Below are 15,734 nucleotides of genomic sequence, written 5' to 3'. Positions count from 1 at the left end.
CAACAGTTCTATAAAATAAGTTGTTTTTGTCTTCCTAAAATCAGTCACAAAATTATCTCTTTAATTCATCAGAACAACAATCTGTATCAAAACAGTTGACAAATTACCATTAGCTAGTTTGTGCTAGGGAACATTTCAATACATTGAACAATTCCAGCTGTCACAGGTTTAAGTTGTAGACAGTCAGGTACCAGTAAGGACTTTGTCAATACATTGAACAATTCCAGCTATCACAGGTTTAAGTTTTAGACAGTCAGGTACCAGTAAGGACTTTGTCAATACATTGAACAATTCCAGCTGTCACAGATTTAAGTTTTAGACAGTCAGGTTCCAGTAAGGATTGTGTCACTAAATTGAACAATTCCAGCTGTCACATATTTAAGTTTTAGACAGTCAGGCTCCAGTAAGGGTTGTGTCACTACATTGAACAATTCCAGCTGTCACAGGTTTAAGTTTTAGAAAGTCAGGTACCAGTAAGGATTGTGTCAATACATTGAACTATTCCAGATGTCACAGGTTTAAGTTGTAGACAGTCAGGTACCAGTAAGGATTGTGTCAATACATTGAACAATTCCAGATGTCACATGTTTAAGTTTTAGACAGTCAGGTACCAGTAAGGACTTTGTCAATACATTGAACAATTCCAGATGTCACATGTTTAAGTTTTAGACAGTCAGGTACCAGTAAGGACTTTGTCAATACATTGAACAATTCCAGCTGTCACAGGTTTAAGTTTTAGACAGTCAGGTACCAGTAAGGACTTTGTCAATACATTGAACAATTCCAGCTGTCACAGGTTTAAGTTTTAGACAGTCAGGTACCAGTAAGGATTGTGTCAATACATTGAACAATTCCAGGTTTCACAGGTTTAAGTTGTAGACAGTCAGGTTCCAGTAAGGATTGTGTCAATACATTGAACAATTCCAGATGTCACAGGTTTAAGTTGTAGACAGTCAGGTACCAGTAAGGATTGTGTCAATACATTGAACAATTCCAGCTGTCACAGGTTTAAGTTTTAGACAGTCAGGTACCAGTAAGGACTTTGTCAATACATTGAACAATTCCAGCTGTCACAGGTTTAAGTTTTAGACAGTCAGGTACCAGTAAGGATTGTGTCAATACATTGAACAATTCCAGCTGTCACAGGTTTAAGTTTTAGACAGTCAGGTACCAGTAAGGATTGTGTCAATACATTGAACAATTCCAGCTGTCACAGGTTTAAGTTTTAGACAGTCAGGTACCAGTAAGGACTTTGTCAATACATTGAACAATTCCAGCTATCACAGGTTTAAGTTTTAGACAGTCAGGTACCAGTAAGGACTTTGTCAATACATTGAACAATTCCAGGTTTCACAGGTTTAAGTTTTAGACAGTCAGGTACCAGTAAGGATTGTGTCAATACATTGAACAATTCCAGCTGTCACAGGTTTAAGTTTTAGACAGTCAGGTACCAGTAAGGACTTTGTCAATACATTGAACAATTCCAGCTGTCACAGGTTTAAGTTTTAGACAGTCAGGTACCAGTAAGGATAGTGTCAATACATTGAACAATTCCAGCTGTCACAGGTTTAAGTTTTAGACAATCAGGTTCCAGTAAGGACTTTGTCAATACATTGAACAATTCCAGCTGTCACAGGTTTAAGTTTTAGACAGTCAGGTACCAGTAAGGACTTTGTCAATACATTGAACAATTCCAGATGTCACAGGTTTAAGTTTTAGACAGTCAGGTTCCAGTTAGGACTTTGTCAATACATTGAACAATTCCAGCTGTCACAGGTTTAAGTTTTAGACAGTCAGGTACCAGTAAGGATTGTGTCAATACATTGAACAATTCCAGATGTCACAGGTTTAAGTTTTAGACAGTCAGGTACCAGTAAGGACTTTGTCAATACATTGAACAATCCAGCTGTCACAGGTTTAAGTTTTAGACAGTCAGGTACCAGTAAGGATTGTGTCAATACATTGAACAATTCCAGCTGTCACAGGTTTAAGTTTTAGACAGTCAGGTTCCAGTTAGGACTTTGTCAATACATTGAACAATTCCAGCTGTCACAGGTTTAAGTTTTAGACAGTCAGGTACCAGTAAGGACTTTGTCATTACATTGAACAATTCCAGCTGTCACAGGTTTAAGTTTTAGACAATCAGGTTCCAGTAAGGACTTTGTCAATACATTGAACAATCCAGCTGTCACAGGTTTAAGTTTTAGACAATCAGGTTCCAGTAAGGACTTTGTCAATACATTGAACAATTCCAGCTGTCACAGGTTTAAGTTTTAGACAATCAGGTTCCAGTAAGGACTTTGTCAATACATTGAACAATTCCAGCTGTCACAGGTTTAAGTTTTAGACAATCAGGTTCCAGTAAGGACTTTGTCAATACATTGAACAATTCCAGCTGTCACAGGTTTAAGTTTTAGACAATCAGGTTCCAGTAAGGACTTTGTCAATACATTGAACAATTCCAGCTGTCACAGGTTTAAGTTTTAGACAATCAGGTTCCAGTAAGGACTTTGTCAATACATTGAACAATTCCAGCTGTTACAGGTTTAAGTTTTAGACAGTCAGGTTCCAGTAAGGACTTTGTCAATACATTGAACAATTCCAGATGTCACAGGTTTAAGTTTTAGACAGTCAGGTTCCAGTTAGGACTTTGTCAATACATTGAACAATTCCAGCTGTCACAGGTTTAAGTTTTAGACAGTCAGGTACCAGTAAGGACTTTGTCACTACATTGAACAATTCCAGCTGTCACAGGTTTAAGTTTTAGACAGTCAGGTACCAGTAAGGATTGTGTCACTACATTGAACAATTCCAGCTATCACAAGTTTAAGTTTTAGACAGTCAGGTACCAGTAAAGACTTTGTCAATACATTGAACAATTCCAGCTGTCACAGGTTTAAGTTTTAGACAGTCAGGTACCAGTAAGGACTTTGTCAATTCATTGAACAATTCCAGCTGTCACAGGTTTAAGTTTTAGACAGTCAGGTACCAGTAAGGACTTTGTCAATACATTGAACAATTCTAGCTGTCACAGGTTTAAGTTTTAGACAGTCAGGTACCAGTAAGGACTTTGTCAATACATTGAACAATCCAGCTGTCACAGGTTTAAGTTTTAGACAGTCAGGTACCAGTAAGGATTGTGTCAATACATTGAACAATTCCAGCTGTCACAGGTTTAAGTTTTAGACAGTCAGGTACCAGTAAGGATTGTGTCAATACATTGAACAATTCCAGCTGTCACAGGTTTAAGTTTTAGACAGTCAGGTACCAGTAAGGACTTTGTCAATACATTGAACAATTCCAGCTGTCACAGGTTTAAGTCTCAACAATCAGGATTACAGCCTATCACATTGAGGAAGTGTTTGAATATGATTTTTTTAATTAACATACTTTTATCCTTAGAGATGAGATTAGTTGATGATATTATTGTATTCCTTTCCCTATTTAACAAATTGTTGAAGAATTTAAAAATTTTTTTCTTTCTTTTTCATCAGAGATATAATTACAGTCTGTAAGACGTCAATGCCCTACTTCCTTTACACAGAAGTATAAATGCTTGACAAATTTCTATAAATTGTGATGGCAACCTTGACCTTACACTCCTACAATATATACTCATCTGATATCATCATATCTTGAAGGTTAAGTAATGAAGACTTTATAAAACATTTTTTTACTCAGAGTAACAATAATCTGAACCATTGACCCTGGGATGTGATATGCGATCCAAAACAAGCCATTTTAGCAAGGAAGCATTGTACGAGGTTTGATTGGCTAAAGCAAACTTGAGTTATCACAGGGATAGAAACAGTGACCTTGACCTATGATCTTCAAAACTGTAAAGCAAACACTTTCAGTAAGGAACAATCAGGAGATATTTCAGTGTAGGAGACAAGGTCAAATGACCAGTACATACCACAGAACAATCAGGAGATATTTCAGTGTAGGAGACAAGGTCAAATGACCAGTACATACCACAGAACAATCAGGAGATATTTCAGTGTAGGACACAAGTTCAACTGACCAGTACATACCACAGAACAATCAGGAGATATTTTAGTGTAGGAGACAAGGTCAAATGACCAGTACATACCACAGAACAATCAGGAGATATTTCAGAGTAGGACACAAGTTCAAATGACCAGTACATACCACAGTCTCCCAACGGAAAATGTTGGCGTAGAAGCAAACCCAATTCTGTGTGAGAAACATTCGGCCGTGAACCAGGATGTCTTTCTGAAGTGCACATGAGTAGTCTGTAAAGAAAGAGAAAAATCATCATTAACAGACATACCCACTCTCTGTATTAATGTCGCAATGTTTAACTTTGCTATAATGTAACTTACATCAATCTTAGCAGGGACACAGGGTACAAAAACAAAAGGCTGGCTAATGTTTCGTGTTAAAAATGAATTGAATGATTTTAATTCAACTATACATTGGGCAAAAGTGTAACAGTAATGTGAGTTTGGGATAAGATTCAACAGTTTGGCAGATATTTTATCAGAAAAGATGTTTGTCTTTCACAATATACAGTCAAACAGAGGAATACTCTGAAGAAGAGAAAGTGTGAGACTTGCCTACTGTATAATGTGTTTTGTATCTGGAGTACATTTTTTCTGTCCTTGATTAAAACACTAAGAGACATAGGTACATGCCATCAGAATCACAGAAATGTGTTCTTACATGTTCCTCTAATGACTCTCACACATCTGTGTTTGATAATTCTATGCCTAATTCTTTGTACGGCATATATCACAAAATCATGATGGCTTCAAATTAAAATCATTCTGAGCAGTAAGGGATGTCAGTATAAGCTGAAAGTTAAATAATATTTAATGATATTTACTACACACACAGACAAATACTAAATTTGTGTGTGGAATTCTGGGGTACACAGACATTGGTGGACAACCTCAGAGGAAGAACTTATTTCTATTTTTTTTATATAATGATTTGGCAAATTAAGATGTTCTAACTGCAATGTTTTTGGGAAAGTGTTTCATGTATCAAATTTGAAAGAAAATAAAACAAGAGGCCCAATAGGCCTGCATTGCTCACCTATATTCCATGCATTTATAAACACATCAACATTTCATATCATTGACATTCAAAGTCTTTGTTGATGAAAAGATGTCATTTAAAAATTTCAACAAAATTGACCTCTGTGATCTGAGGAGCTGTCAGCACTAAAACATTTTCCACATTTCATCAATGTCATGTATTAGGAACCATCTCTTACAAATTTCTGTATACCAGGAAATTTTCACCCCCGTTAAATTTCCATCCTTTTTGTCCAAGAACTGGGAGGGTGAATTTAAGATGGGGGTGAAAATTTGTTCCACCTATTTAAACCTTTCATATAATTCTCAGTGGACAAAGTACATATATGGCGAATTTGTGTATAACGGTATGAGGATGAAAATATCCCTACCATATCATTGATATATAACTGACAATTTAACATTAACTTTGGTCTGAAAAATTGGAGAGAATTCCAAAACACTTCAAGTAGGGCTATACAGTCACCCCAGAGACAGTGAAGATATCATCTGGTTGGCTTTTAGTCATTAAGTCAACATATATAAAACACCAAACATTCCCACTGATGGCCAAATTTCCTGTCTAGATACCATTCAGTTAATAAAGGTCAACAATGCAATTGATTTGTCTGTAGTTTGGTAGCTGGAGATCTACAATTAAATTGTTTGCTGATATTGACAAACATATTGGAGACTTGTAACTTTAACTTCAATATCCCAGAGGACAAAACTGAACTAGAAAAACCTAAGTCTCCTAGATCAGTATACCAATGCAAACTTTCTGCCAGATATTGCTCTAAGACAGTCACATACTGCAAGACCTGTCTATAAAGTCAACACAGTGAGCAAAAAGTGCCCTATATAGACAGGCGACCTTTACACAGAGGTATACATACTAAAATTTGTATAACATTTCCAGGGTGACACATGTGACCTTTCCCAAACAGGTATTTATTTTCTACAGGTGAACTTATAAGACAGATATTTGTAACATACAGATGATCTTAATTGACAGGTATTTGTTATATACAGGTGGCCTTAATTGACAGGTATTTGTTATATACAGGTGGCCTTAATTGACAGGTATTTGTTATATACAAGTGGCCTTAATTGACAGGTATTTGTTATATACAGGTGGCCTTAATTGACAGGTATTTGTTATATAAAGGTGGCCTTAATTGACAGGTATTTGTTATATAAAGGTGGCCTTAATTGACAGGTATCTGTTATATACATGTGGCCTTAATTGACAGGTATTTGTTATATACAGGTGGCCTTAATTGACAGGTATCTTTTATACACAGATGGCCTTAATTGACAGGTATTTGTTATATACAGGTGGCCTTAATTGACAGGTATTTGTTATATACAGGTGGCCTTAATTGACAGGTATTTGTTATATACAGGTGGCCTTAATTGACAGGTATTTGTTATATACAGGTGAACTTAATTGACAGGTATTTGTTATATTCAGGTGGCCTTAATTGACAGGTATTTGTTATATTCAGGTGGCCTTAATTGACAGGTATTTGTTTTATACAGGTGAACTTAATTGACAGGTATTTGTTATATACAGGTGGCCTTAATTGACAGGTATTTGTTTTATACACAGATGGCCTTATTGACAGGTATCTGTTATATACAGGTGGCCTTAATTGACAGGTATTTGTTTTATACACAGATGGCCTTATTGACAGGTATCTGTTATATACAGGTGGCCTTAATTGACAGGTATTTGTTATATACAGGTGAACTTAATTGACAGGTATCTGTTATACACAGATGGCCTTAATTGACAGGTATTTGTTATATACAAGTGGCCTTAATTGACAGGTATTTGTTATATACAGGTGAACGTAATTGACAGGTATTTGTTATATTCAGGTGGCCTTAATTTACAGGTATTTGTTATATACAAGTGACCTTAATTGACAGGTAAATTCTATATTTCTGTGGTCTATAATTCAGCCAACATATGAATTTAACAATATGGACATTATACAGTTAATATAATCTATTTTCTACTACATTTTGTGAAGTCAAGGCCACTCATATATAATTCTGGTGATAAGCGAAGCTGTTTCTTTATTTTTGATTTCTTGGTTCTTTCCTTACAGCTAAAAAAAGAACATCCATCTTTCCATCATGATTTGTCGGCATACCTGGTTATCTTCTATATCAAACACGAAAACCCTTCCAGAATAAATAATCAAGAGAGTTTTAAGGGTTTTTTTAAATTTTTGTTCTGTCTAGATGTTGATGTCATCTGGTACAATACTTTATAAAGAACAGCTGTTCTGTAAGTTTACCGTAAACTGTGCATTCCTCCAAAATAATTTCACACAAACATCAAGTGGTAAAGTAATCAATCAATAAAGTCTCCTGTAATACTAATCATCGTAACAATCACGTCATCAATAAATATTTACCCATCCCATTACAACAGCTGTACACAGCCAATATAAACAGCAGCATTACATCCAACTCGTCTGTATTATGACATCACAATGCTTGTGCCCGCTATTCCATTTTTCAGCTGTTCCAATTTTTGGCTGTTCACCTTATTGGTTATACTCCATAGTATAAGGGTTTTTCTCCATAGTATAAGGGTTTTACTCCATAGTATAAGGTTTTTTACTCCATAGTATAAGGGTTTTACTCCATAGTATAAGGGTTTTACTCCATAGTATAAGGTTTTTTACTCCATAGTATAAGGGTTTTACTCCATAGTATAAGGGTTTAACTTCATAGTATAAGGGTTTTACTCCATAGTATAAGGGTTTTTCTCCATAGTATAAGGGTTTCTCTCCATAGTATAAGGGTTTTACTCCATAGTATAAGGGTTTTACTACATAGTATAAGGGTTTTTCTCCATAGTATAAGGGTTTTACTCCATAGTATAAGGTTTTTTACTCCATAGTATAAGGGTTTTACTCCATAGTATAAGGGTTTTACTCCATAGTATAGGGTTTTACTCCATAGTATAGGGTTTTTCTCCATAGTATAAGGGTTTTACTCCATAGTATAGGGTTTTTCTCCATAGTATAAGGGTTTTTCTCCATAGTATAAGGGTTTCACTCCATAGTATAAGGGTTTTTCTCCATAGTATAAGGGTTTTACTCCATAGTATAAGGGTTTTTCTCCATAGTATAAGGGTTTTACTCCATAGTATAGGGTTTTTTACTCCATAGTATAAGGGTTTTACTCCATAGTATAAGGGTTTTTCTCCATAGTATTTTTCTCCATAGTATAAGGGTTTTACTCCATAGTATAAGGGTTTTTCTCCATAGTATAAGGGTTTCTCTCAATAGTATAAGGGTTTTACTCCATAGTATAAGGGTTTTTCTCCATAGTATAGGGTTTTACTCAATAGTATAAGGTTTTTTACTCCATAGTATAAGGGTTTTACTCAATAGTATAAGGGTTTTTCTCCATAGTATAAGGGTTACACTCCATAGTATAAGGGTTTTCCTCCATAATATAAGGGTTTTACTCCATAGTATAAGGGTTTTTCTCCATAGTATAAGGGTTTTACTCCATAGTATAGGGTTTTTTACTCCATAGTATAAGGGTTTTACTCCATAGTATAAGGGTTTTTCTCCATAGTATAGGGTTTTTTACTCCATAGTATAAGGGTTTTACTCCATAGTATAAAGGTTTTTCTCCATAGTATTTTTCTCCATAGTATAAGGGTTTTACTCCATAGTATAAGGGTTTTTCTCCATAGTATAAGGGTTTCTCTCCATAGTATAAGGGTTTTACTCCATAGTATAAGGGTTTTACTCCATAGTATAAGGGTTTTTCTCCATAGTATAAGGTTTTTACTCCATAGTATAAGGGTTTTACTCCATAGTATAAGGTTTTTTACTCCATAGTATAAGGTTTTTTACTCCATAGTATAAGGGTTTCTCTCCATAGTATAAGGGTTTCTATCCATAGTATAAGGGTTTTACTCCATAGTATAAGGGTTTTACTCCATAGTATAAGGGTTTTTCTCCATAGTATAAGGTTTTTACTCCATAGTATAAGGGTTTTACTCCATAGTATAAGGTTTTTTACTCCATAGTATAGGGTTTTTCTCCATAGTATAGGGTTTTTCTCCATAGTATAGGGTTTTTCTCCATAGTATAAGGGTTTTACTCCATAGTATAAGGTTTTTTACTCCATAGTATAAGGGTTTTACTCCATAGTATAAGGGTTTTTCTCCATAGTATAGGGTTTTACTCCATAGTATAGGGTTTTTCTCCATAGTATAAGGGTTTTACTCCATAGTATAAGGGTTTTACTCCATAGTATAAGGGTTTTACTCCATAGTATAGGGTTTTTCTCCATAGTATAAGGGTTTTACTCCATAGTATAAGGGTTTTTCTCCATAGTATAGGGTTTTACTCCATAGTATAGGGTTTTTCTCCATAGTATAAGGGTTTTACTCCATAGTATAAGGGTTTTACTCCATAGTATAGGGTTTTTCTCCATAGTATAAGGGTTTTACTCCATAGTATAAGGGTTTTACTCCATAGTATAAGGGTTTTACTCCATAGTATAGGGTTTTTCTCCATAGTATAAGGGTTTTACTCCATAGTATAAGGGTTTTACTCCATAGTATAAGGGTTTTTCTCCATAGTATAAGGTTTTTACTCCATAGTATAAGGGTTTTACTCCATAGTATAAGGTTTTTTACTCCATAGTATAGGGTTTTTCTCCATAGTATAGGGTTTTTCTCCATATTATAGGGTTTTTCTCCATAGTATAAGGGTTTTACTCCATAGTATAATGTTTTTTACTCCATAGTATAAGGGTTTTACTCCATAGTATAAGGGTTTTTCTCCATAGTATAGGGTTTTACTCCATAGTATAGGGTTTTTCTCCATAGTATAAGGGTTTTACTCCATAGTATAGGGTTTTTCTCCATATAGATGGATATATAAGTAATATTATTTAAAATTTTGTTGGTAATGTAGATACAAATAATGAGGTTGGTATAACTGAAGGATGTCCAGCAGTTTTATGAGATTTGTCATTTATAAAGTCTATAATAACATTCAGATAACAAAAACTTATTGTTATTTCTAATTACTGTAAAAATCTCACTAAAACAATACATCATATTTCATCATAAGATCATTATTTCATTTCTATTGGTCTTGCAGTGCCATGAAATTCATTTAATTGTTTTGTTCTAGTTCATATTTTTAACGTTACAATGCATTTTATATCATTAACAACTTACAAATATGTATCAAATAACTTGAGATCACTGCAGATTTTTTTTCATTTTTTTTCTTATTTCCTTTGTTTTAATTTGCTTTTATTCATATATTAAAAAATACTCTCAAGAAAAAGAGCTGAAAACCTGAAACTGTCAAATTTAAGATGGACATTCCTCAGCTAATTTTGTTTTCCAATCATTCCTCAAATCAAAAGGGAACAATTAGGAACCGAGGGAAGCCTTCTTTAAAAAATTGAGAATGATCGACTTAGTATTTCTCCAGAAATAGGAATAAAAACATTCAATGTCAAAATCCAATATGGCCAGCTGTCGTCAGTCATCTTGATTTTTTTATCAGTTCCAAAACAGACTACACAAAATAGACCAATACAAACCTACAATTTCAAATTTTGACAGTCAAAACATAGATAGCTGGATGTCAGAATTTCCTCAACCTCTTAGAAACCATGATTCATCAGGTACTTCTCCAGAAACAGCAATAACAATCTAATACCATATTAAAAACTAAGACTGTTTTTCCCAGAAATCAAAATATAAAGTGCTGATAACATTCAATAACCTTTTTCCCCTACGTGATCCTTCTTACTTAGAATGTGTCCACAATGTTACACTTCTAGCAAAGAGGATTAAACAGTTAGGGTTTAAATTAGTGTCACTGAGGAAGAAATGAAAATGAACAAATTCTTTAGGGTGTAGAACTTCTTAAAACAGGAAAAGGATTAAAACTTAAAAAAAAAAAAACAAACAAAGATAAAACATCCCAAATTGATGCAGATCACTGAACTTCAGATCAAATGTCTGCTAGGATACTCTATAATTCAACCATAAGGAATTATTATCTATGAGACTAGATATTTGTCCCTAAATTCTGTAATTACACAGGTCATTCATTCTGTAGAAAGATACAAGTTATTTTTAATTCCTCGACACCATTAAGGGCCTACATTTATGAATCAAAGAACACAAACAAAGACGATTAGATCAATATTAGATGATATAAAGACATGCATGATAGACTTGGGTAGTATGGACACAATCTGTTACAGTTTCAAATTCTTAATAATAATGATTTTATGTACAAACTAGAATTTTTCTTTCTTGGATGGGACAGATTTTATTGGGAAAACGTTAATCATCAACCTAAAACAGACAATACGTTTTATCTATTTTCCTTCCCTCATCTATAAAAATTCATCTATATATATGTCTCCCCAGTTTTTGTATCAGAATTGAAAACTCTACAGGTGATGTTTCAGTAAGAAGCTTTCAGTTACAAAAGAGAAGCGACCAGTTTATATAATGAAAATCCTGAGAAAGTCAAAGGCAGATCTCAGAGACACAGAATTACCTACAACATATCAACAGTCAATTAAATAGACCTGTACATCAATACCTCAGTCTCCCTGACAGTGTTTTATATAGACCTGTACAACAATACCTCAGTCTCCCTGACAGTGTTTTATATAGACCTGTACAACAATACCTCAGTCTCCCTGACAGTGTTTTATATAGACCTGTACAACAGTACCTCAGTCTCCCTGACAGTGTTTTATATAGACCTGTACAACAATACCTCAGTCTCCCTGACAGTGTTTTATATAGACCTGTACAACAATACCTCAGTCTCCCTGACAGTGTTTTATATAGACCTGTACAACAATACCTCAGTCTCCCTGACAGTTTTTTATATAGACCTGTACAACAATACCTCAATCTCCCTGACAGTGTTTTATATAGACCTGTACAACAATACCTCAGTCTCCCTGACAGTGTTTTATATAGACCTGTACAACAATACCTCAGTCTCCCTGACAGTGTTTTATATAGACCTGTACAACAATACCTCAGTCTCCCTGACAGTGTTTTATATAGACCTGTACAACAATACCTCAGTCTCCCTGACAGACACTGTTTTATATAGACCTGTACAACAATACCTCAGTCTCCCTGACAGTGTTTTATATAGACCTGTACAACAATACCTCAGTCTCCCTGACAGTGTTTTATATAGACCTGTACAACAATACCTCAGTCTCCCTGACAGTGTTTTATATAGACCTGTACAACAATACCTCAGTCTCCCTGACAGTGTTTTATATAGACCTGTACAACAATACCTCAGTCTCCCTGACAGTGTTTTATATAGACCTGTACAACAATACCTCAGTCTCCCTGACAGTGTTTTATATAGACCTGTACAACAATACCTCAGTCTCCCTGACAGTGTTTTATATAGACCTGTACAACAATACCTCAGTCTCCCTGACAGTGTTTTATATAGACCTGTACAACAATACCTCAGTCTCCCTGACAGTGTTTTATATAGACCTGTACAACAATACCTCAGTCTCCCTGACAGACACTGTTTTATATAGACCTGTACAACAATACCTCAGTCTCCCTGACAGTGTTTTATATAGACCTGTACAACAATACCTCAGTCTCCCTGACAGTGTTTTATATAGACCTGTACAACAGTACCTCAGTCTCCCTGACAGTGTTTTATATAGACCTGTACAACAGTACCTCAGTCTCCCTGACAGTGTTTTATATAGACCTGTACAACAGTACCTCAGTCTCCCTGACAGTGTTTTATATAGACCTGTACAACAGTACCTCAGTCTCCCTGACAGTGTTTTATATAGACCTGTACAACAGTACCTCAGTCTCTCTGAAGGATGATCCTGATGTTTGATATAAATTGTTATCCTCCAATTACAAAATGTACACATTAAGTGAAGGAAATTTCATCTTTATCTTGTCACATGGAAACCTATCATGCTGCACTGTCTCATGTTACAATCCTAGGACTTTGTAACAGTTTAATTTTAGATTGAACACATGCTGTACATATCATTTCAGTCTGATATAAGCAATGTTGGCATCCATTATTGTACTTAAATAATTCAAATTTCAACTGATTCTATTAGAAAAAGAGAAAACAAATCTTAAGGCAAGGTACAGCTGATGTTTGAGTACATCACATACATAGAACTTTAAAAAATACAAAGTTATAAATCTAAATCGAGAGTGTTGGTGTTAATTTAGGTTAAATACTAAGTACTTTATGTGTGTTATCTACACTACCGCTTCACAATCGCTATTACTCCATTGATCATATATATCTATTCCAGTTATACGCATCCAACAAACATTTGTTTGTTAGGATCCAGTACCAATATTGGTTAAAAAAAACTCTGGGGTGTGAATAATACAGCTAGGCGGTTATTAGTATGGGACGCTTTCCGTGGTCATCTTACTGAAGATGTAAAAAACTGGTTCGTCAAAAATATAATTCAGACATCTGTGTTATACCCGGAGGATGTACATGTAAGCTACAGCCAGCCGATGTGTCGTGGAATAAACCCTTCAAACAAAAACTTGGAGAGTTGTATGACGAATGGTGTTTCAGTGGCCCCATTGAGAAAACCAAAGCAGGGAATCGTAAAGCCCCATCTAAAGCTGTAATGTTGTCTTGGGTCAAGACAGCAAGGGATAGCATTAGCCCGGACACAATCAGAAGATCGTACAAAAAATGTGGTATCACAAATTAGCTGGACGGTAGCAAGGATCATATTTTCCAGCATGATTCTGACAATGAGGAATTCCAGGGGTTTAGTGAAAAGGATGTCCAAGGTGCAGATGACGTTTTGCAAAATTTAATGGGTGATGTGAATGCGCCTTCTATTCCACAAATAGAACTGAGTGAAAGCGAGACTGGCGAAAGTGAAAGTGAAAGTGAAGACAGTAGTTCGTACGGCAGTCCCGGCCATTAGGCCTGCCGTATATTGAAATGAACCCTGGATTAAATTGATATTACTTGTGTACGTGTCGTGACAGTGTAATTTTCTTGTGCCAAAATTCATTTGTTCATGTTCATGGATACCGGGAATTTAAAATTTATTAAAAGGTAAGCTTTGTAACCTGACTCCTGAGTTGTTGAAATTTACTGAGAAAACAGGTGGGGGGGGGGGGGGGGGGGGGGGGGGGGGGGCGTTTATTAGAGACGGGGCGTTTATTGGAATAAATACGGTATAGAAGATCCAGTACCAATATTGAACCATACCGTCGATATTACTCACTAGATTTTATATATAGAAGATCCAGTACCAATATTGGACCATACCGTCGATATTACTCACTAGATTTTATATATAGAAGATCCAGTACCAATATTGAACCATACCGTCGATATTACTCACTAGATTTTATATATAGAAGATCCAGTACCAATATTGGACCATAACGTCGATATTACTCACTAGATTTTATATATAGAAGATCCAGTACCAATATTGGACCATACCGTCGATATTACTCACTAGATTCTATATATAGAAGATCCAGTACCAATATTGGACCATACCGTCGATATCACTTACTAGAGTCTATATTTATATACATATGTACAAATTTGTATGAAGAAATATCGAGTTCCTAATGGTATTTCCGATGGAAAGGGAGGAGATGGAAAGGGAAGAAATAGAGAAAGAGGAGATGGAGAAAGAGGAGATGGAGGAGATGGAGAAAGAGGAGATGGAAAGGGAGAAGATGGAGGAGATGGAGAAAGAGGAGATGGAGAGGGAGGAGATGGAGAGGGAGGAGATGGAGAAAGAGGAGATGGAGAAAGAGGAGATGGAGAAAGAGGAGATGGAGAGGGAGGAGATGGAGAAAGAGGAGATGGAGAGGGAGGAGATGGAGAAAGAGGAGATGGAGAGGGAGGAGATGGAGAGGGAGGAGATGGAAAGAGGAGATGGAGAAAGAGGAGATGGAGGAGATGGAGAGGGAAGAGATGGAGAAAGAGGAGATGGAGAGGGAGGAGATGGAGAAAGAGGAGATGGAAAGGGAGGAGATGGAGAAAGAGGAGATGGAGAGTGAGGAGATGGAGAGGAGATGGAGAGGAGAGGAGAGGAGAGATGGAGAGGGAGGAGAGGGAGGAGATGGAGAAAGAGGAGATGGAGGAGATGGAGAAAGAGGAGATGGAGAAAGAGGAGATGGAGAGGGAGGAGATGGAGAGGGAGGAGATGGAGAAAGAGGAGATGGATAGTGAGGAGATGGAGAAAGAGGAGATGGAGAGGGAGGAGATGAAGAAAGAGGAGATGGAGAAAGAGGAGATGGAGAGGGAGGAGATGGAGAAAGAGGAGATGGAGAGGGAGGAGATGGAAAGGGAGGAGATGGAGAAAGAGGAGAGGGAGGAGATGGAGAGGAGAGAGAGATGGAGAGGAGGAGATGGAGAGGGAGAGAGGAGAGATGGAGAGGGAGGAGATGGAGAGAGAGTGATAGGAGATGCACAAGAATAAAATACAGTCAAAGTGTGGAATCGAGATTTAGAAAGAGGAGATGGAGAGGGAGGAGATGGAGAGGAGAGATGGAGAGAGAGAGATGGAGAGAGGAGAGAGATGGAGAGGGAGATGAGAGGGAGAGAGGAGAGGAGAGATGGAGAGGGAGGGAGATGGAGAAGA

At 36.2% G+C, this 15,734-nt stretch overlaps 1 protein-coding gene across 1 annotated transcript in view; it reads right to left on the bottom strand.

Moving 5' to 3' along the window:
* LOC132559227 (protein Aster-B-like) overlaps positions 1–15,734 on the bottom strand; it is a 59,368-nt gene that overhangs the window by 26,431 nt on the left and 17,203 nt on the right. Inside the window, exons 4-5 of the mRNA XM_060223846.1 lie at positions 5,243–5,345; positions 4,153–4,256 (exon numbers count right to left, since the gene is read on the bottom strand). Coding sequence (XP_060079829.1) covers positions 4,153–4,256; positions 5,243–5,345 — 207 coding nt within the window. The remainder of the gene's footprint in view (positions 1–4,152; positions 4,257–5,242; positions 5,346–15,734) is intronic.

The sequence above is a fragment of the Ylistrum balloti genome, unplaced genomic scaffold, assembly GCF_031769215.1.
Source record: "Ylistrum balloti isolate Yb309-2 unplaced genomic scaffold, AGI_CSIRO_Ybal_v1 Utg370878, whole genome shotgun sequence".
In the NCBI taxonomy this organism is placed as follows: Eukaryota; Metazoa; Mollusca; class Bivalvia; order Pectinida; family Pectinidae; genus Ylistrum; species Ylistrum balloti.
The sequence above is the reverse complement of the archived record's forward strand: the minus strand, read 5'-3'. Positions and strand labels throughout refer to the sequence as shown.